Below are 23,139 nucleotides of genomic sequence, written 5' to 3' on the forward strand. Positions count from 1 at the left end.
TGCCGTCTGTGATGGAATCTCTGTTCCAGCGCAGGTTCGCAGAAACAGCAGGTACAGTAAACACAGTACCTGGAAACAAAGGGGAAGCCTCCATTGTGTCCGGAAACGTGGCCGACGGGCAGGACTTCAGGTCAGACTGAAGCGCAGTGGACTTCGACCTCCTCTCCCTACTATCCTACTGGCCAACGTACAATCCCTTGAAAACAAAGTGGAGGACAAGGGGAAGGCTGCTTTACCAAAGGGAGCTGAGGGAATGCTCTGTGTTCTGTTTCAGCTCACCCCCAGCTCCCCAGACTCAGCGGTCCAGCCTGAAGGGTTCTCCATCCACCGCATGGACCGTACACTGGCATCTGGGAAAGGGAGAGGAGGGGGCCTCTGCCTCATGGTCAACTCTGCGTGGTGCTCAGATGTGGCAGTCCTGTCCAACCCCTACTCTCCACACCTCGAACATCTGGCGGTGAAGTGCCGTCCCTTCTACCTTCCGAGGCAATTCACCTCCATCCTGACCGCGGTCTACATCCGTCTGGCACTGGAGGAGCTGCAAGCCATGGTCAACAAACAGCAGACGGCTTACCCCGAGGCATTTACCACCATTGCTGGAGACTTCAATAAGGCAAACCTCATGAAATCACTCCCTAACTTCTACCAACATGTCCAGAGAAACAACTCCAGGACTGTTTGGAGTCTGTAGACTGGGCAACATTCAAGGACTCGGCAACGGACTTGAACGAATACGCCACAGTCGTTACAGACTTCTTAAAGAAATGTGTGGAGGACCGCATCCTCACCAAACTCTTCCGAGTGTTTCCCAATCAGAAACCTTGGATGAACTTTGAGATATTCACTCTTCTGAAGACCAGACACTGGGCATTCATGTCTGATGATACAGTGGTCTACAAGAAGTCCAGATATGACCTTGGTTGGGCCATCAAAAAGGCCAAAAGGGACTTCTGCTCCAAACTGGAGGATGAGACAGATGTTTGGCAGCTGTGGCGGGGTCTGAATGCAATCACCTCCTACAAGGCGAAATCAGGAGGCAGCTCGAATGTCGGCGAAACATCACTCCCTGATGAGCTCAATGCGTTTTACGCACGCTTTGATAGGGAGAACACTGATGTGCCTTCCCGAGCCCCCATTCGCTGTGATGGTATTTCAGTCTCAGTCATAGAGGCCGATGTCAGGAAATCCTTCAAAGGGGTGAACCCTCGAAAAGCACCTGGACCTGATGGTATACCTGGTCGTGTTCTAAAAACCTGTGCGGACCAGTTGGCTGGAGTTTTTACGGACATTTTCAACCTCTCACTTCTGAGGTCTGAGGTTCCCACCAGCTTCAAAAGGGCATCAATTATACCAGTGCCCAACAAGAGTAAGGTGACGTGCCTCAATGACTATCGACCAGTGGCACTAACGCCTGTCGTGATGAAGTGCTTTGAGAGGTTGATCATGGCGCAAATCAACTCTTACCTTGACAAAAACCTGGACCCACTGCAGTTCACTTACCGCCACAACAGATCAACGGTGGATGCGATCTTGCTGGCCCTCTACTCTGCTCTGGACCACGTGGACAACAAAAACTCATATGTTAGGCTGTTATTCATTGATTACAGTTCAGCATTTAACACAATCATCCCCTCCAAGCTGGTTACCAAACTCGCAGAACTGGGTCTCTGCGCATCCCTCTGCAAATGGATCCTCGATTTCCTCATTCTCAGACCACAGTCTGTTCGTATTGGTGGAAATGTGTCAGACTGGATAACAATCAGCACGGGAGCACCTCAAGGCTGAATGCTCAGCCCCCTGCTGTACTCACTCTATTCATGACTGCGTAGCCGGTCATAGTGAGAACTCCATCATCAAGTTCGCTGACGACACCACTGTTGTGGGACGTATCACTGATGGGGATGAGTTAGAGTATAGAAGAGAGATCGAGCAACTGTCCATATGGTGCCAGCACAATAACCTGGCCCTCAACACCAGCAAAACCAAGGAACTGATTGTGGACTTTGGAAGGAGTAGGAGGGGGACCCACAGCCCCATTTATATCAACGGGTCAATGGTTGAAAGGATCAAGAGCTTCAAATTCCTGGGCGTGCACATCTCTGAAGATCTTTCCTGGTCCGAGAACTCTAATGCAATTATCAAGAAAGCACATCAGCGCCTCTACTTCCTGAGAAGATTACGGAGGGTCGGTTTGTCAAGGAGGGCTCTCTCTAACTTCTACAGGTGCACAGTAGAGAGCATGCTGACCGGTTGCATCATGACTTGGTTCGGCAACTTGAGCGCCCTGGAGAGGAAAAGACTACAAAAAGTAGTAAACACTGCCCAGTCCATCATCGGCTCAGACCTCCCTTCTATCGAGGGGATTTATCGCAGTCGCTGCCTCAAAAAGGCTGGCAGTATCATCAAGGACCCACACCATCCTGGCCACACACTCATCTGCCTGCTACCTTCAGGTAGAAGGTACAGGATCCTGAAGACTGCAACGACCAGGTTCAGGAATAGCTACTTCCCCACAGCCATCAGGCTATTAAACTTGGCTCGGACAAAACTTTGAACATTAATAGCCCATTATCTGTTATTTGTACTTTATCAGTTTATTTATTCATGTGTTTATATATTTATATAATGGTATATGGACACACTGATCTGTTTTGTAGTCAATGCCTACTATGTTCTGTGTGCTGAAGCAAAGCAAGAATTTCATTGTCCTATCAGGGACACATGACAATAAACTCACTTGAACACTTGAACTTGAACTTGACTGTAGGGAAGAATATTTGACAGTTAATGGAGAGGAAAGCTTGCAGCATCCAACAATGAAATCAAGTTCCAATGTCAGACAACTGGCCAAGACCTGGACTCGCCATCATCTCACAAACAGAAACTAATGGAAACACACAAAGGGCTAGGCAGTGTCTGTGGCGGCACAAATAGAAGAAACATTCCAGGTTGTTGACCATCTGACAGATTTGGGAATAGGTAGAGAATATCAGTTTTAAGTTGTGGAGGAAGGAACCTTAGTTCTGGTTGACACCAAAGATAAAGACAAAATGCTGCATTAACTCAGCAGGACAGGCAGCAACTCTGGGTAGAGGAATGGGTGACGTTTCAGGTCAAGATCTCAAGTCCGAAGAAGGATCTTGCCCCGAAACATCGCCAATTCCTTGGGTCTTTTTCACTCCTCGTGCAGTGGAGTGGGGTCGCTATTTAGTTACAGGCAGTCGAGGACAGCCGTGGGCCATCTCCTTCGCAGACTGGCCATTTTAATTGGCTCATTGGAGTTCCCCGACCTAGGAAGACCCACCGGTAGGTTAAATGCCCACTAAACTTTATTAAACTTCTTAAAAGTGTCTCCACTCCTCCCCCCCATTCTCTCCCATTCTCCTCCTCTTCTCTCCCCTTCTACTCCCCTTCTGTCTCCCTTCTCTCTCCTGCGCTCTCTAAAGGACCTCCGGTACTCTGTGGCAGCCGTTTACCTTCCTCTTCATCGCGCAGACAGCGCTCCTCTAGAGAGTGTGAGTGTGTGTGTGTGAGTGTGAGTGTGAGTGTGTGTGTGCGTGTGCGTGTGCGTGTGCGTGTGCGTGTGTGTGTGTGTGTGTGTGTGTGTGTGCACGCAGTCGGTCGATCCAGCTCGCAGTTTCAACGTGGCCGGTCGATCCAGCTCGAGGATTTCCAGGCGAGTGCCCTCGAGCTTGACGGTCGAAGGCACTCTTCTGGACTCACGGATTAGATCGCCCAAGTGGGACAGGTCCTTAAGAGATCACCACTGAACTCCACATCCCACAGCATACTTATGAACCAGAGCAATTACTTTGCTGTAAGGCAGCATGGACCCATTGGTATCATTTCCCTTCTCCTTATAGCCTTGCTACATGTTCACATATACCCATCAACTATCTTTAATTCTTTTGCCATTAACCCACATCAAGAGATAATTTAGTTTAGTTTGGAGATACGGCGTGGAAACAGGCCCTTCGGCCCACCGAGTCTGTGCCGACCAGCAAGCCCCATACACGAGCACTATCCTACTCACTAGGGACAATTTACAATTTTACTGAAGCCAATAGCACAAAACTGTATATGTTTGGAGTGTGGGAAGAAACCGGAGCACCCGGAAAAATGCTTTCCATCTCCACCCCTTTCTGCTAAGGCTGCTCTGATGAATCAGTTTTTTGAAAAAAGCGATTGACAATAATCACCAATGATTAATCCGGATTAATCGATTAAAGTGATCACATTTCTAAACTCTCTTTCCTCTAAAACTAGTACTAGAATAGGATGGTGCGCAAAACCGTGTTTTGTAAATAAATGTTTGGTAACTTTTCAGTCAGTTTACCCAGTAAAGCTAAGCAAAAATGTGAACAAAATCATTCAGAAAATTTGAAATAGCAAAATGTCGGATAGCTGGATTGATTTTCAAGACAAGTCGGACGTTTGGCACAACGTTCTTGTGAACAAAAACAATGGGAATTTAATGAAGTGTAAGCATTGTGAACTACATTCAAATACCAGCCATCCCCTGCGTCATTCAAATATCATCTGGAACACAAACGTGCCTTCAAACAAGTCATCCATCCTGCACAAATCAAGGAACAATTCTTTTGCATTTCAACACGAATGCCTGAGTTTGTTAGAGCACATTTGACAGCTTTAGACAGAATTCTGTTTGCACCTATGGCCAAAATCAAAATCAAAATCAATTTGGTTGACATCAAAAACGGCTGGAAGGCAAAATGTCTGAAAACCCCAAGTAGGAGAGAGGGAATTTATGATATAATCATGAAATTTGGAACAAAAATCCAGGAAGAAATGAAGCAGGAACTGAAAGACATGCAGGAATCTGGGTACTGCTTTTCATTCACTTTAGACGAGTGGATCTTAAAGAGAATACTAAATTTTTCTCAATTTATATCACACTGCCAAGCCCTTTAGCCTCAAGATGGTATGAATCAATAGTTGAATGCCTACGGAAAGAGGACTAAAACTGACCATTAATAAACTTGACCATTATAGAGCCAGTGTCATGACGAAGCTCGGTCAAAAATCAGGCGTTTTCCAGCAATTGTGTCAATTGCATGGCATTCACTCAGCCATGGTTGATGTGCTGCACTGGCAGCCACATAACATGTCTGCTGATGGTGATGAAGATGAGAATGGAGAAGACGACATCTATGAAGAGAAGATTGAGGTGTCCACTGGAGGATGAAGGCGATGATGACTCCGTCGGCGAGTGTGTTGACTACATCCGTGGATGCTGATGTTCAACTTGCAGACAACATTGCTGAATTGATTCGAAAAATCAATTGCTAAGTTTTTCCACAAATCACCCCTGAGAAATAATTTACTGCAACATCTAGTCAAAGGTGAAAAAGGACATGAGATGGCATTGATCGTTTACTGCCAAACACGTTGGAATTCAATGCTGACTATGCTGAGGCGGTTTTTGAAACTGAAAGATGTCAGATCAATAGTGCTTAGTGAACTTTGTGTAGGAAAGAACTGCAGATGCTGGTTTAAATCGAAGGTAGACACAAAATGCTGGAGTAACTCAGCTGGACAGGAAGCATCTCTGGAGAGAAAGAATGGGTGATGTTTCAGATTGGGACCCTTCTTCAGACTGATAACATCACCCATGCCTTCTCTCCAGAGATGCAGCCTGTCCCGCTGAGTTACTCCAGCATTTTGTGTCTACCTTAGTGAGCTTTCACCCACTCATCTTTTCCCATCTGAAATTGAATTGCTGCTGGCACCCGAGTGAGCTGAAACTTAGGATTCGATTGAAATGAGTGTCCTCGCCCTTTGACGGCATGATTGCAACTCAGACAAAGCTGACAAAATATTTGATTTTATGCTGACCAATCTGGAGCAGCAACCTGGTGATAGTGGCAGAAAACTGTATGAAGCCAGGATCAAGCAGAGAGGAAACCCAGGCATTTATGGACTCCTCAGGCAAATGGATGATCCAATAGATTATGACTGCCAGGAACTCCCCACAAGTGATCTTGTCAAAATTGCTGGGGATGTTTACATGCGGCAGTTCTCAGAGCAAAGACCTTGAATTATTTGATGACAATGGTGTAGAAGATAATGGTCAAACTGGGCACGCTACAAAATAAAGTAAATCAGAAAAGTTTGATGCCATTCTCTCCAGAAAGAATGTCAAGAAGCCGAAGCTAGTGGAGTCTTATTTAAACCCACAAGACATTTTGAAGATATTGAAGCGAGAAATGTCTGGCCTGGAAAGCAAGCCGAAATACCCAAGCACCCTTGAAAAAGTGTACAGAGCACTCGTGACAATTCGTTCTAGCTGAGTTGAACCGGAAAGAGGTTTTAGTGCTGCTGGCCTCTTTGTCACGAAATTGTACATATCATTGACTGAAGAGACTGTTGCTACCTTATGTTTTTTTGAGATCTGTCCCAATGGCAGAAATCCCCCACGATGTTTGGCCCCCATGGAGTCCAACAAGAATGGAAACAGTGTCCCCCACGAGCATTTTGACAAGCTGCTGAGAAAAGGACGGACCGGACGGCAGCCGAAAGCAAGACAGATTGGATGGGCCACCCGTGGCTATGTTCGCCGCTGTGAAGTAGGGTCCAGTTGGACGCTGCCTGGGGAGGAAGCTTGGAAGCCACCGATCTCGGCCCCAAATCTGGAGATTCAAGGAGAAGCGAGCTGCTGGTGACGACTAAACCAAGGAGTGGGCCAGTAGAAGAGAGACTGGGGTATTGCCTCCAGCGCCTTCAAGGTTGGCTGTAGAGGTGTCCCCTAGGACAGAGAGGCATTCGGGCGAGGTGAGGAACATTGGTTGTCGGGCTGAGCTGGCTGAGGGTGACGGAGGAGGACCTGCGGCAGCCTGGGGTTTACCTGGATCCAGGGGAGCTCCAGTACATCAGCAGAGACTTCGGACTTTTTGTTTTCCTTTTGGAAATAGCGCCAAACTATGGCGATGGGTGCAAGAATTTCACTGTGCAGTGCATACGTGACAATAAAGAACCATTGACAGCCTAAAATGTGAAATAAAAGTAAATTTGCCAAGAAATAATATTTTGTTGAAAATCACAAAAAATAATTAATTAATCCGTTAATTAGGAAGCAGCCGTACATTCCGCCTTCCCGCAGAGACTGCTTCCTCCGCATCTCCTTGTTTCACCTCCTCCATAGGTACTTTTCCCTGAAAACACAAGAGATACAACACCTGTCCTTCTACCTCCTCCCTTGACTCCATCCAGGGATCCTGACAGTCCTTCCAGGTGAGAGGTTCACATACAGATCGTCTAACCTCAGAAGTTCACAAGTTAGAGTAGAATTAGGCCATTCGGCCCATCAAGTCTACTCCACCATTCAATCATGGTTGATCTTTGCCTTCTAATCCTATTTTCCTGCCTTCTCCCCATAACCCTTGACACCCGTTCTAATCCCCTCATCTACTGCATCAGCGACCGGCGACCGTTTCGCTGAACACTTACACTTGGTCCGACAAAGCATCCTGGGTCTCCCAGTTGCTAACCATTTTAACATTCCTTTCTATTCCCATACTTACTTTTCTGTCCCGAGCCTCCTCCATTACCACAGTGACGCCACGTGCAAATTAGAGGAACAGCATCTCAGATTTTGCTTGGGTAGTTTACAACCCAGCGGTATGAATGTTGAATACTCTAACTTTAGCTACCCTCAACAAACACTTCCCTTCCCACTCCCTTCTGCTCTTCCACCATTCTCACCCCCCCCCCCCCCCCCACACTAATAGTTGTTTTATCAGTCCCACAGTTCGTAACAAACGCTGAGCGTTTGTCGGCAATGGGCCTGTACTCGTTGGAGTTTAGATGAATGAAGGGGGACCTCATTGAAACGTCCAGAATAGTGAAAGGCTTGGATAGAATGGGTGTGGACAGGATGTTTCCACTAGTGGAAGAGTCTAGGACTAGAGGTCAAAGCCTCAGAATTAAAGGATGTTCTTTTAGGAAGAAAACAAAGAGAAATTTCTATAGTCAGAAGGTGGTAAATCTGTGGAATTCTTTGCCACAGAAGCCTGTGAAGGTTATGGAGGCCGTCAGTGGATATTTTAATGGCAGATATAGATAGAATCTTGATTAGTACAGGTCTCAGAGGTTAGGGGGAGAAGGCCGGAGAATGGGGTTAGGAAGGAGAGATAGATCAGCCATGATTGAGTGATGGGAGTAGACTTGATGGGCTGAATGGCCTAATTCTACTCCTATTCCTTATGACCTTATGAACGATATTAGCCCTCATGGTATCACACTGTCACGAGCCAACAATCGGCTTACAGGGGACCTCCTTGCTTGAGGTAATCTGTTGCCGGCCCTGATTTGTCCTGCTCTTTTCTTGCTTCCAATTCCCCTCCTCCCGCAATCCCCCTCCGCCACCCAACCCCCCTCCCCCCACACCAACTACAAGCAGTCTGAAGAAGGGTCCAGCCCTGAAACGTCATGCACCCATATAACCATATAACAATACAGCACGGAAACAGGCCATCTCGGCCCTACAAGTCCGTGCCGAAATCTTCTCCAGAAATGCTGTCTGATCCGCTGAGTTACTCCAACACTTTGTGGCTATATAGAACAACCCTACCTCCCTGGCAGCCTCTGGTCTGTCATTATGAAGCTTGGTCTCACCTTTGTTATCATCAAAGATTGCTGTAAAATTGTTTCGTTATGCTGAAGGGATAAATATTAATGCATGTTTATGCTTCTTCAGTAGGGGCACTTCCATTTCATCCTAGCCCAGAAGAAAGCTCACCTGCTCCATAATCATTTACTCCTGCCAGTCCCATTTTCTTGTAGCCCCACAACTTATTTCCCTTGCAGTACCAATCCAATCCAATTCAATGTCACTCTAATATTTTTTTTTTTTACTATGCCAAGTAAAAGTGTTTTTCCTCCTAGCTGCATATACTGTCCAACCTCTCTTATATTTATACTGTATCCTCAGTTTGATCTTGTGCATTTCTCTCTATCAGAATCTTCACTCCAAGAAGGACAAATCAGTGTACATATCTAATCCAACCCAGTCAATCTTTGCTCTACCCTCTTGAGGACCTATACATCGTTTATAAAATAGAACGACCAGAATTGGATGCAATACTCTGCTGCTTTGCCTTAATTTTGGATAGATTTCAAATATTCAGCCCTAAGAATGTTTCCATGTTTCCTGTGAAATGTAACACAATACCCAAGTGCTCACAGCATATATCTCAGAAATTATACAGTAGAATGGAAAATAGATCCAATACCAACCAATACAGCTTCTTCACTTACATAGCACCTTTCGGTTGAACAATGTAGTTTCAATAACTGTCGTGGAATGTTGGAATGTGTCTGAGCTAAGTACAACGCTGGCAAGATTTACTATATGGATGCCAGCCACTCAGATTTATTCCGTCTCTGTGTGGGTTTTATATCAACAAGATTATTTTAAAAAAAATGCAATTCCAGTTTAACTGGAGATTACTGACAACCGTACAGACTGGTGGCATCTACTTGCTCTGGGCGCTTTTAACTTACTTAAGGTCCTTCGCTATTGCAGGGAATGTTTCATAAATAAATGAAGACTGAACACACAGAAAATATACAGAGTACTCAGTTGGAGTACTCAGGTAGGATAGCAAGATGGAAAATAATACAAAATCTCTTATCAGGAGTCAGAAATTAAATATGCAAGCATATGTTATTCTTTCAGGAACTTCACTTGATCTGAAAGGAAGCAGGATTTTGAGCCATGCCAATATGCTACCAAACAAGAACTCAGCTGTGTAAAATGGCTGGAGATATTCTTCACACAAATACAAAGTGATATCATTGTCATTCTCTAGGCACATTTCAGAAGTATGTGTGTACTATAATAGCCTACTGTTATTTCAAAAGGTGCTTCAGTGCCAACAGAAACATAAGTAAAATCTGTTCATTCAGCTTTCAAATCAAGCCCACGGTATCTATCCATAACACTATTTCAGCCATTATCAAGTGTAGTGAAACCATATATTACAGTCTGGGCTAGGTGTGAACATGTAGAACACAGATCCAAAGAAAATCTTTCCAAATGTTCCCACTTGCCTATGTCCCCCTCCACCTCCCAAAGAATGCATCACAAAGAAGATAAGGTTAGTGTATTCTCCGTACCTGGTGGGCGAGGGAAATGGCACTCCCCGGTCGTAGGGTCAAATTCCTGCATTTCATCAGCGCAGAAGCACAGGAAGGAGCCTTCCACGTTTTCACAAAGAGCTGCTGCACACACTCCACTGATCATTTCGCATTCATTTACATCTGCAAATTATCGCAGCAACAACATTAATTGGGTAAGGGATTAGCCCACACACAGCGCACTGATCCATTACAACAATTCAAGATGGACTGAAGTTACCGCTGCAATAATGAACTTAAAGGCAATCTCAGTTCTGCCTATCATCCTCATATACAGCCTGCATATTACTGTTTCAATACCTCTCGAGTCAGACTCTCTGTTAAACGGTGGGGATAGGCACTTGGAATATTTTGAAAAACTTATAACTCATCACAATCTGAGCCCAGTGCAAAATAAGGTGGTGGTGAGAAGTTATCCTCTTTTTTGACATAAAACTCTTAAATCTTTTTCACAGGAATGAAAGTGACATTCCCTGGGGGAACTGAACTTCCAGATCTTGGATTAGATTCAAAAAGCAACTTTGAAAACTCTGGTTACTGAAAGATGCAACCTCCACAAGAAGTCAACAAGGACCCAGGGCACATGTGCTTCCTCTTCCAGGCCCACCAAGGCATAGACCCACCAGGCGGTCGGTCATCTGGCCTAAACACACACTACCAGCCCCAGCAACACACATTGGGTCAGAGTGCATGTCTTTACGGGATTTTTCTTTCTCAGGACTATCAACAGATCCAGAACAAAAGACCACCTAACACACTTGGACATGGAATTACCACTGAATTGCTTGCAGTAACTACATTTTATCATCTGATCTTAAATACACAGCCACAAAATATAACAGCTTGTAGATCAGTGATGAGTCTATTAAACAAGTCCGTTTATTGGAGGCCTTAACAGTGCACATTGTGAAACACTTTGCGTTCTCTCAGTGTTTTCTGCTGCACACTGTTAAGGCGTTCAATAAACCGACAATCGATAGACTCACCATTGATAGACCACCCATAGACTCACACGAGCTGTTTTATTTTGTGTCTGTGGGTTATGATGTTTCCTGTTTCTTTAGCCAAATGAGCAAAGATGTGCATGGAGCTTTTATACTTCATTTAATGCCTTATTAAGTGACAAATAAAAGGTCACAAAGTGCTGTAGTAACTCAGCAGGCCATGCTGTATCTTAGAAGAACAGAAAGTTGATGTTTCGGGTTGAGATCCTTCTTCAGGCTGGCCCGACTCATCTGCTGAGTTAAGGGGCTGTCCCACTGCGACGACATAATCTACGAGTTTAAAAGAGTCTGCACTCGACTCAAACTCGCAGCATGGTCGACACGTGGTCCTAGGAGGTCGTAAGAGGTCACTGGAACTATTCTTCATGCTCGAGGGAAGTTCCGGCCTCAGTTTGGTTGAGGAAAATGTTTCTGCATGTTGAAAATTTTTCCGCAAGTAAAAATTGGTCGGTATAGTTCTTTTGAACTCATAGTGTAGTGGAGTGGGGTCGCTAGGCAGTCGAGGTAGCCGTAGGCAATCTCCTTTGCTGACCGGACATTTTAATTGGCTCATTGGAGTTTTCAGAACCAAGGAAAACCGACCGGTAATGTTAAATTGCTGCTAAACTTTATTAAAAGTTGTCTGGCTTTTTAAAAGTGTCTCGACTTCTTCTCCCCCCCCCCCTTCTCTTCCCCTCTCTCCCCTTCTATCCCTCTCCCCTTCTATCCCCCTTACCGTAACTGCGCCAGCCATCTTTTACCTTCCTGTTCATCACGGGTGTGAATTTCAGACAGCGCTCCCCCGCTTTCCCTGGCCCCCGCCTTTTGTGTGTGTGTGTGTGTGTGTGTGTTTTTGCGATGTGTTTGTGTGGGAGTGTGTGTGTGTGGGAGTGTGTGTGTGTGTGTGCGGTTGGTCGATCCAGCTCGAGGTTTTTCAGGCAAGTGCCCTCGAGCTTGAAGGTCAAAGACAGTCGCTGAAAAGTCGCGTTGGTGGTACAGGCCCTTTACTCCAGCACTTTGTGTCCTTTTGCGTATTAACCAGCTTGGATCTGGGGATGCCAAATTGAAATATTTTCTGTATGCCGCGTGACTTGGTGGTGTGGAGAAGCAAAGGGATTTACAGTAGGTGTCTATCACTCAAACCACTGCATAGGTAGAAAAATAAATCAAATCGTCAATGGAATTTTGGTCTTTTCTCAATGGGAACTCAATTCAAATAGGTGGTGGCACTATTTCAGTTGCATAAAACTTTGCTCTGACCCATTATAGGAGTGTAACAAGTAGAACATAGAATAGAGCGTAGGAATAGTGCTTTGACCAACAATGTCTGTGCCGAACATAGTGCCAAGATCAACTTTTATCTGCCTTTATATAATTTATATCACTTCATTCCCTGCATATCCAGGTGCCTACCTAAAAGTCCCTTAAACGCCACAATCGTTTCGGCCTCCACCACCACCCCCTGAGAGGTTGAGACAATGGCATTCATTGCAACTTCTATCCTTGTTCTTCCATGTGATCGTTCTATTGTGATGTTTCTCCAAATGTTCTTGAAATAATGTAATATATTGCAGGAAATGCCAGGCTGTGCCAGCCAGGGGAATTATAATTATACAATGAGACCAGCATGCATTTCCATTCATGTGTAGTTTGTGCCTCTGGAGGAATATATGCTTGCCTTTCATTGCAGGACCATTCTGCCCTTCTTGCCTATTCTGGCTTTCAAAAAGATCTTGACTGATCTTATACCTCAGCCCCACATATGTAGTGTACAAGACGTTGGTGAGACCACATTTGGAGTATTGTGTTCAGTTTTGGTCATCCTGTTATTGGAAAGATATTGTTAAGCTGCAACGAGTGCAGAGAAGAGGATATTGCCAGGACTGAGGTTGGACAGGGTACACATTTATTCCCTAGAGCGCATGAGGAGGGGTGATCCTATAGCGGTGAATAAGATCATGAGGTGAAAAGATATGGTACATGCACAGAGCTTAGTTTAATTTAGTTTAGTTTAAAGATACAACATGGAAACAAGCCCTTCGGCCCATTAAGGACACGGTGACCACTGATCTCCCGTACACTAGTTCCATGTTTAGTTTTAGTTTATTGTTACGTGTACAGGGGACATTTATTTTGTTGCATGGTATCCATTGCTGAGGGCCACTTTTTCACACAGATGGTGGTAAGTACCTGGAATAAGCTGCCAAAGAAGATAGTTGAAGCAGGCACTATAACAACATTTGGACATTGATAGGAATGGTTTAGAGGAATATGGGCCATACGCAGGCAGGTGGGACTAGTGAGGATGGGGCATCCAGGTGAGGATGGGCAAGTTGGCTGAAAGGCCCGTTTCATTCCACACCCCATCTTTCTCCGGGAGAAGTGAGTTGCATTTCACAAGTAAGACTGGAAAGATATACTCCTCTTGTAATACCACTGCATTGATCCGGTCCATAGCTTTAAGAGCTGAGTAATGAGGATAATTTACAATTGATGGACTAATGATTCTTCCTGGTTAAAAGAAAGTCAAAGAACCTTAAATCATGTATTTAAAAAAATGTGTTGGAGGAACACCTGTGCAAATGAGGGAATCAAGAGGACACTTTGGAGTGAAATTGGGAGGAACATTTACTCTCAACTTTGTATTGAAATCTGAACATTGCTCCTGAAATGACTGTGAAGTTTGCATCCATGACTGAAAGAATAGATGTGAGTTGGGTGAGGGACACAACGAGATTTGGGATCACAGACAAGTGAGCCCAGTTCAGGTACAAGTGATGCAAGATTCAGTGAATGGCAGAAAGGCGTGAATGGCCTTTCATAATAAGTTGTGAAATGCGCATGTTGATAGGAAGGACATTATATCTCCACTGTGCACTCTCCTCTGTAAGGCAACTTTCATCCTCTCAGTCAAGTCCTAACAGACAGCATTGGAGGTCGAGATGAATGGTAAAGTTAGGTCTTTATTCTCTTTATAAGTTAGGTCTTTATTCTCTGGAGCGCAGAAGGTTAAGGGGGACTTGATAGAGGTCTTTAAAATGATGAGAGGGATAGACAGAGTTGATGTGGACAAGCTTTTCCCTTTGAGAATAGGGAAGATTCAAACAAGAGGACATGACTTCAGAATTAAGGGACAGAAGTTTAGGGGTAATATGAGGGGGAACTTCTTTACTCAGAGAGTGGTATCGGTGTGGAATGAGCTTCCAGTAGAAGTGGTGGAGGCAGGTTCATTGGTATCATTTAAAAATAAATTGGATAGGCATATGGATGAGAAGGGAATGGAGGGTTATGGTACGAGTGCAGGCAGGTGGGACTAAGGGGGAAAAAAGTTGTTCGGCACGGACTTGTAGGGCCGAGATGGCCTGTTTCCGTGCTGTAATTGTTATATGGTTATATGGTTAAAGGAAGGAAGGGCAATGCTGGCAGAATTGTGAATGATGCACTGCTGAGCTTGTGACAGATGGACTGCTATTTACGCCACTGAATCACATTCTAGAGTACATATATTTTCCGTTAACAGTTAATGCCACCCAAGAGGCCCTCCATTTCCAAAACTAGCAGCTAGCAGCAGAAGATCTTCATATTGTAAAAAGACAGCAATAAGATCATCTATTCTTGGCTTAAAAATAGAGCAATAAATGGGCTATTTTTGGGCTTGCCATTAAAGTTTGAATTGACCCTGGCTGGTTATATTACACTGTTTCTAATGTGTGTATGCTGCATGCCATACAGAGACTGATATGGACTGATACTACTTTAAGTACTCTGCTATCATAACGTTTCAGACCGAATTTGGAGGAAGTCCAAAGCATCAGTGTGGCAGCAGGCTATTTGGCCCTAGAGACTGTCTGGACATTCAGAGAGAGATGGGTTGATCTAGCTTAACTCCTCGCCTTGCAGCAGCCCCCCTCAATTCGCATATCTCCTAATCCCTTAAGAAACCATCATTCAACAATTTAAAATGAACAACTGACCAAATATGAATTTGTTATTTGCAGACAAGAATTTCAAATTCCAATCACTCCTGTCTGCAGAACCAGTGGAATTGCTTCCCCCGTTAGATCCTCAGTCATTTGAAAGTTCGATCAAAGCACCTCTAAGACCTGGATGCCAACCAGTGAAGCTAAACTTTCAATAGAATAGTGAGGATGGCAATAAAGAAAGGATTGGAAAGCACAAAGTAGTGATATTGTGAGAGGGCATCAGCTGTAATATTATGAATAAGATAATAATAATTAATTGTGCATGTTACTGTCCAAAATTAAATCGTCAAAATGCTTCTTCTAAACTGCAGGCCAAGATGGCACAGTGGCGCAGCTGGCAGAGCTGCTGCCTCACAGCTCCAGTGGGCATGTTTTGATCCCGACCACGGATGCTGTTGTGCGGAGTTTGCACGTTTTGCCTGTGACCGTGTGCATTTCCGCCAGGTTTGCTCTGGTTTCCTCCCACGTCCAAAGCTGTGTGGGTTTGTAAGTTAATTCTCTTTCGAAAATCACTGTGTGAGTGTGCAGGGAGCAGATGAGAAAGTCGGACAACATAGAACTAGTGTGCAAAGGTGATCGATGATCAGTGTGGACTTGGTGGGCAACAACTAAGCTCTCAACTCAACCACAGGTTCCAAGACAATAATTAATTTATTTCCACGCTTCAGCCATGGGAGGCTTAAGGCAGTGCTGGAGAGGTTTAGACATACTTTTTTGAAACAAGCACAGCAGCTGTGAAAGATTTCCATTTTTGTCTGTGACCCTCTCAGTTTGTCTGCTATTTTTCTGGGCAGGTGCTCTCTGTCTTTGGAAAAAAAACCCTGACCTCAATCACCTTATTTATTTATTTGAGAGGTGGTGCCCTGTGTCAGCCACAGTGCAGAGCAGGGGCTATGAACATCCCAAGAAGAACCCCCCACTTTTACAGGAATTTCAATGTCTCTATCTGGATACTTCAGTCGTTCTAACTAAGCCTGCGGTTTGTGCAGCAGCACACAGGCAAAGAACTGATCGACACTTCAGTTGTACCATGTTCCAGAATGTAATTGGAGCACTGGGATTTCTCACTTGAGATATATACTGTACATCTTGACAGTGCGAGGAGTATTTAGCCAGTTAAAGCAATTTTTTTTCTTTAATAGTCTGCAAAACGAGCCAAATGTCTACAGAGCTTTTTTGCTTAAGAAGGTATTTTATCGAGCCACGCAGAGTGTGCGTATTAAACAGCAGACAGAATTTCCGGCTATAGGTATTTTGTGGTCACCTATTTCTCAGCCGAGTTAAGTTCCAGACTTGTATTTCATCCTTACAGATTTACATTTTCATCTCTTCTTTTTAACAAATAAACCCAGCTTTCACATTGGATTAATTATGCTTCATAAATGTCAGAAAGTAAATTCCATTTGACGAGCTTCAGCAGCAGCAGCTGCAGCAAAATACAAATTATCACCCTCTTCATGTGTAATAAGCAGGTTCTTTTTTTCCCCCCTAAAGTATTCGGTTTCTGTAGCTTTAAGATGGCTTTTAAGATTGCTGTACTTCGCCGCGTTGCCAAGACTATTCGCCAAGGCCAATATAACCGAAGAACTGTCGTCCTCTCACAATTTTCCAACAGCTACGTTCTGAGAGAAATGATTTGATCTTGACCTGGATGAGACGCTGCCAAGTTACAGATGTTCCTTATTCCCCCCACAGGCAATGGTTTGGATTAGAAAGTTCTGTCAGGATTCCCAATGGCAATCATCACTATCAAGGCATGCTTTATCCTACCTTCTGCGATTGACCAAGGACATTGCAAAAGCATGTGTGCGGAGGATGGATACTTGGGCCAGATACTGGAGATACAGCGTGTGCTGTGCAGCAGCATCGCTGCGCCGGCTCACAAGCCTCATTTTTAAAACTGACATCAATTGTCCTTTGTGAAGAGAATGCCAAACTTATACACCCTCTACACATTCAGTCTTTCCTAACGTCACTTCTGAAAGGTGGAGTGTTGGAGCTGTGCTCACCATGCTGCCTGCCGGCTAGCACCCAGCTGAGCAAACTCATGTCTGGCTTGTGCATTGTTTGGAGACCACCTGTGATTGCCAGGTGCAGCAGGCTGGCTGCATGGGGAAACAGATGATCTAAGCTGCAGCCTGAATTCATGCCTCAACAAGAATTTCAGTTACACTATACATCTTAAAAAAAAGGGCTATTGAAAGGGGCCAACTCTAATTTTAAGAAGGAACGGGTGGCGTTTTGGGTCGCGAATGGGAAAGGGTCTTGAACCGAAACGTCACCCATTCCTTCTCTCCAGAGATGCTGCCCGTCCTGCTGAGTCACTCCAGCTTTTTGTGTCTATCTTCGGTTTAAACCAGCATCTGCAGTTCCTTCCTACACTAATTCTGAGACCCTGCCCCCCAGTCCTTGACTCCTTATTGACCAGAAACAATGTTCTCCATGAACTCCAACAAATTTCCTCCTCTTTATTTTGAAAGCGGAAATCAACTTACTCCTTATCCTTTCACATTTCTGGGAAAACAGCCCTAGGAGGAGTAATTTTGGGCGACAAGGTGGTGCAGCAGTAGAGTCGCTGCCTTATAGCGCCAGAGTCTCGGGTTCGATCCTTACTATGGGTGCTGTCTGTGCGGAGTTTGTACGTTCTCTCCGTGACCGCATGGGTTTTCCCCGGATGTTCCTGTGGCCTCCCACACTCCAAAGACGTGCAGGTTCCTGTTCATGACTTTGTAAACCTCTGTAAGGTCACACCTCAGCCTCCTATGTCCAAGTGGTAATAAATCCCGCCTATGCAATCACTCCTTACAACTACAGCCTTCTACTTCAGGCAACATTTTGGTGAATCTCTCCTGCACTCTTTGTATTGATAAAACATAATTCCTGTGGTTTGGCGGGCAGAACTGAAAACAATACTCTAACTGCAGTCCGCCCATTGTTCTGTACAACTGCAAATCTTGCATTCAATGCCTGGATGAATGGAGACAAACATGCCAATTGGCTCTTCCCTCCCCTGTCCACAGGTGTTGCTGCTTTCTGGGATGTGTGGACTTGTACCCCAATGTTTCTCTGCACATCAACATTGTTAAGGTCCCTGCTATTTATTATACATGTCCTAACAGAATTTGACCTTCCAAAGTACAATATCTCGCAACAGTCTGAATTAAATTGCATCTATCAATGCTCCGCCCAACTTTTGCATCTCTTTACCTTGAAGCAATCTTCTTCATTATCTGTGACTTCACCAATTTTTGTGTCATCTGCAAACTTATTAATCAGTTCACCTGCATTCTCATCTAAAACATTTATATACAACAACAAAAATCCCTGCACTGAATGTGTGGTGACCATTTATCCAGACAGTAAAGCATCCATCCAGAAACACAACTCTCTAGTTAGTATAACCCAACCAATTTGTATCCAGTCCAGTCTTGTAGGATGCCCCTTAGTACATTAACCTTCTTGTCTAGCCGTGTCATGAGCCTTTCTAAAGTTTATATTGACACCATCTATCATCCTGCCTTCAGCACCTCAAAACATTTCAGTCAGATTTGTGAGACATTACCTCCCTTGTACAGGAGCTGCAGTTTAATTTAAAGGTGGTAAGGCATCATGTGGAAAAGAACAGGTACTCACCAACACACCCTCTTCCATCCAGTAGATCCTGATAGCCCTGGTCACAGAGGCAGCGGAAGGACCCAACTGTGTTTTGACAGAAACCATGACCATTGCAGATGGCATCACTCGTGCATTCATTAACATCTGCAATTAAAACAATGTAATGATCAGTCTAGCCCTATTGAATTAAAAAATGGTTACAATAATAGTCAGTAAATGATGGGGGTAAACAGGAGCGAAAGACGGCAATACGTCGGAAGATGTGACTTGTTGATTTGTCAGGCTAAAGGTTCAAAATCCATGCCAGAACTGGCATTGAATTCAAAATTCAAGGAGACTGTAAATATTTCTGTACAACCTGACGAATCGCAGTGAATGTAGTGAACTGGAGACACATGTGAATAGTTCTGTGTAGCAAAATAGCAGGATTGGGGATCAACATTATTAATTTAAATTGATGGCCAGCGGGACGTGGACTCACAGAAAATTGAAATCGCTGTGGAAGAAACTAATTGATATTTTATAAATAAGTTAACTCAAGTGAAAATTAACTTTTCAGATTATTTTCTTGTCTCTGCAAGGAACAAGGCAATATAAAATTAATAGATAATGCAAATGTTTTAATCTTCAACAGTAATCAACACACAATAAAAACTTAAAATAACTGTGATTACATATATTAAGAAGGCATTTACTGTAAATTGAGCATTCCATTTCCCAGGAACTACTTACAGTTGCTGATGAGTTTATACACAATAGACAGATTGAGGGTGGCACGATGGCGCAGCACTAGAGTCGCTGCCTTACAGGTTCAATCCAAACTACAGGTGCTGTCTGTATGGAGTTTATATGTTCTCCCCGTGACCGGCATGGGTTTTCTCCGGGATCTCCGGTTTCCTCCACACTCCAAAGATGTACAGGTTTGTATGTTAATTGGCTTGGTAAAATTGTAAATTGTGCTGAATGTGTGTAGGATAGTGTTAGTGGGCGGGGATCGCTGGTCGGCGCAGACTTGGAGGGCCAAAGGGCCTGTTTCTGCACTGTGTCTCTAAACTAAACCAAAGATTAAATCCATCCACAGCAACCATGTTTCCCCTGCAGCTAAACCACAACACTTAATTCAATACAATATTGTAATGTTAATGTGTAGGACAGTGTACTAGATCCTCGTGAGTAATAAAGGCAATCCACATGGTGGAGGCTTCCAATGGTAGATACTGGAATTCTTCAAGTTTCTACACTAAAATGCAAATGGTTTAAGCTGTGCCATTTGGCAGCAGTACTATGGCAGGAGATGCTCTCTGCAAAGTGTCTGGCACTGTCAGTGCAACAAACCTGTTATGTGGATACTGAGTAAAGAATGGCTCAGTGTTTGAATGCATCAAGAAATTCCAGTAGGCAAATGCCAAATGTGAGTTCTTTCATCACAGCTCAGAAAGCAGCAATTTCTCTTAAGGCAATCTCTAGTGTCGTTGGTACCTGCTCATTTTCTGAGGTCGGACCAGCAGTTGTTTCCAGGATCATATTGAAAATAAGTCCAAATATTTCTAGTTTAACAGTAAATGAAAATCAAAAAAATACAATGCAGGAAATCTGAAATTAAAAACAGAAAATGTTGGAATCACTCAGCAGGTCAGTTAACCTTTCAGTCAGAGACCTTTCTTCAGCTCTAATGAAGTTTTAAACCAAAAACAACTCATTTTCTCTTTCCACAGATGCTGCCTCTGTCCTGCTGAGTGTTTCGAGCATTTTCTGTTCTTAGTTCTAATTCAGTCTTGCTCCATAATATTATTGATGTGCACAAAAATCTGGAGTAACTCAGCGGGACAGGCAGCATCTCCGGAGAGAAGGAATGGGTGACATTTGGGGAGATCCTTCTCGACCCGAAATATCACCCATTCCTTCTCTCCAGAGATGCTGCCTGACCCGCTGAGTTTCTCCAGTTTTTGTGTCTATTTCTGGTTTAAACCAGCATCTGCAGTTCCTTCCTACACATAACGTTGATGTGCGATTGTTTTAACATATACTAAAATCACTGTTCTCCAGTTGTTCTGGGCAAGGAAAAATCCCCAGTCAGATACACTATGAGTGCGATCGTCACATTTGTATTCTCTATTTCAATTGCCCTTTGCCTCTGGAATTCATTCCACTGAAAACTTGAATCATTCCTTACCCATCAGCATGTATGTTCTGCTTCCAAAATTCAATACTTGAAAAATAAAATGGGTATCTAAGCAAATGCTGTACCTTGGGACATGGCCAATCCAAAACTCATGACAATATCTTTTCACTTAAGCATTCTGCTTACAATACTAGCTGTAAAAAACAGCAAGGTATCAGAGAACAGCAGCATTAAACCTCGCCGCCACCCATCTCCACTGGTCTCAAGCGTGCAACTGCGGAATGGTTGAGCCAGGAACCTTAATGAAAGATGGTAGGCTAAGGGAGGTTTGGGGGCCATTCAAGGCAGAGCACTAAATCTCACTCTTCCTGCATTGTTATAGCAACAACATGTGCCAGCCTACCTCCTTACCTGCTAAACAATGAAACATTGGAAGAACAAATATAAAGGGAAACACAGAAAATTACAGATACTGGAATCTTGAGCAAAAAAACAAAGTGCTGGAGGAACTCAGCATGGCATGCAGTGCCTGTGGAGGGAAATAATCAGGCAATGTTTTGGATTAGGGCCCTTCCTGAAATGTGAAAAATATCCCAGATTTGTAAGACCAATCGGCAAATATCAAAGTGGCGAAAAAATCCACTATTAAAACAAAACCTGACAAGGAGCAACATTAGGAGATATTAGGTAAATGGCTAAACACTTGACCGAAGAGAGAGATTTTCAGAAGCATCTGAAAGAGAGGGAGGTAGACAGATATTTCGGGAGTGAATTCCAGAGTCAAGAGCCTTGGCATTTTTAGTATCGCCAGCAATGGTGGATTTGGGGATAAACTAGAGCGCAGAATTAGAGGAATTCAGGAGTTGACAGGGGTAATGGTGATTACAGAGGCAGGGAGTAATTTGAAAACAAGAAAGAAACCTTGAAAACCACAGGAGCAAATATACGTCGGCGTGCAAATGTGATGGGGATATACAAGTGGAAATGTGTCCGGACGCAAAGCAGCAGATTTTGAATATCCTCAGATTTACCGTGAAGACCATCAGAGAGGCCGTCGGCTGTACATTGGAAGTATGAAGCCAAGGAGCAAACAGCAAAGGAATTGGGGTCGGGGAATATCAGGCTGTGCTATGAAGGTGGAAACAGGTTTAGAAAAGTTTTTAAAACTTTGAACACAAAACATATAAGTAGTTCAAGAAGATCTGGTTTCCTTCATGGATGAAATTATGTCACTTTGTCAATGGCACTTTAACTGTGACAAGTGATTTATTGCTTGTAGTATTTGCTTTCAGACAATCATCTTTCATTTTGCAAAATCAAAATCAAAATCAACTCTGGAGTTGAATGTGCAACCCAAAAATATCTGGAGACTTCAGATGTAGTCCCAAGATAGTGGAAATTGGTACCTCACTGTGTGGGGAATCACACTGATCAGCACATTGGGTAGGGACATAAAAATATATAATTTTGCATCTGATGTTCCAACAGCACAAAGTCAAACAAGGACACGATTTAAAAAATTGAATGGGTTAGCAGAATCATCACTGGGAAATTTACGCAATTCCATTCTCACTGATAACCGAACACATAATATATGCCGGTGCTACAATGCAGTTCCAATGGGATTCTAGCCATGCTGGCAAACATGATACACATCAGACAGGATATTGAGACTGCATCTGCCCACTTAGAGACAAGGTCCCATGGTCACTATTTCAGCCAGACAAGGGGATTTCTCGTCAACATCCATGCATTATCATTGCCTAGCCATTATTTTATTGCACTTGGCAGGTGCGTGTTGTTTTGTAATTCTCATTTTCCTGTATTAGAGAAACAACTACAGGAGTTACTCACTTGCCTTAGAACGTACAAGCTATGAAAAGTGCTGTAGAAATTCAAATGTTTCTTTGCACACAGGCACGCGAACCAAGGACCACTTCCGTGCTGTCTCTAAACTAAACCAAAACTAAAATTACAGAATAGTTGATTTGAACGAGTGCATAGAAGAGATTGCACATAGCGAGCATTCAAACATGGATTCAGCTGTTGTTTCCCATAATGCATTGATGCTGAAATATTCAGAAGAACCAACATAAAACTTTATACTGTAAAGCAGAGTCAGATGTGTCAGATCTGAGCCCTTTGGCTCATCATGTCACAGGGTACCAACACAGCATGGTCTCGCCGATTTAAAGACCACAGAAACAATGCGGTATGATTCTATTACTTCTATTAGTTATCCATAAAATAATAGCAATCATCTAAGTTTGTTTGCTAT

The 23,139-nt window shown here is 43.8% G+C and overlaps 1 protein-coding gene across 5 annotated transcripts in view; it reads right to left on the reverse strand.

Annotated features, from left to right (window-relative positions):
• ltbp1 (latent transforming growth factor beta binding protein 1) overlaps positions 1 to 23,139 on the reverse strand; it is a 295,601-nt gene that overhangs the window by 62,999 nt on the left and 209,463 nt on the right. For all 5 annotated transcript variants that reach the window (XR_008723852.1, XM_055639325.1, XM_055639326.1 and 2 more), the window contains 2 exons: positions 18,758 to 18,883; positions 10,138 to 10,281 (listed from right to left, as the gene is read on the reverse strand). Coding sequence is in view for 4 of the 5 variants with exons in the window: in XM_055639325.1 (XP_055495300.1) it covers positions 10,138 to 10,281; positions 18,758 to 18,883 (270 nt within the window). In the remaining variant the exon portion in view is untranslated. The remainder of the gene's footprint in view (positions 1 to 10,137; positions 10,282 to 18,757; positions 18,884 to 23,139) is intronic.

Source organism: Leucoraja erinacea, chromosome 8 (genome assembly GCF_028641065.1).
Source record: "Leucoraja erinacea ecotype New England chromosome 8, Leri_hhj_1, whole genome shotgun sequence".
Lineage (NCBI taxonomy): Eukaryota > Metazoa > Chordata > Chondrichthyes > Rajiformes > Rajidae > Leucoraja > Leucoraja erinaceus.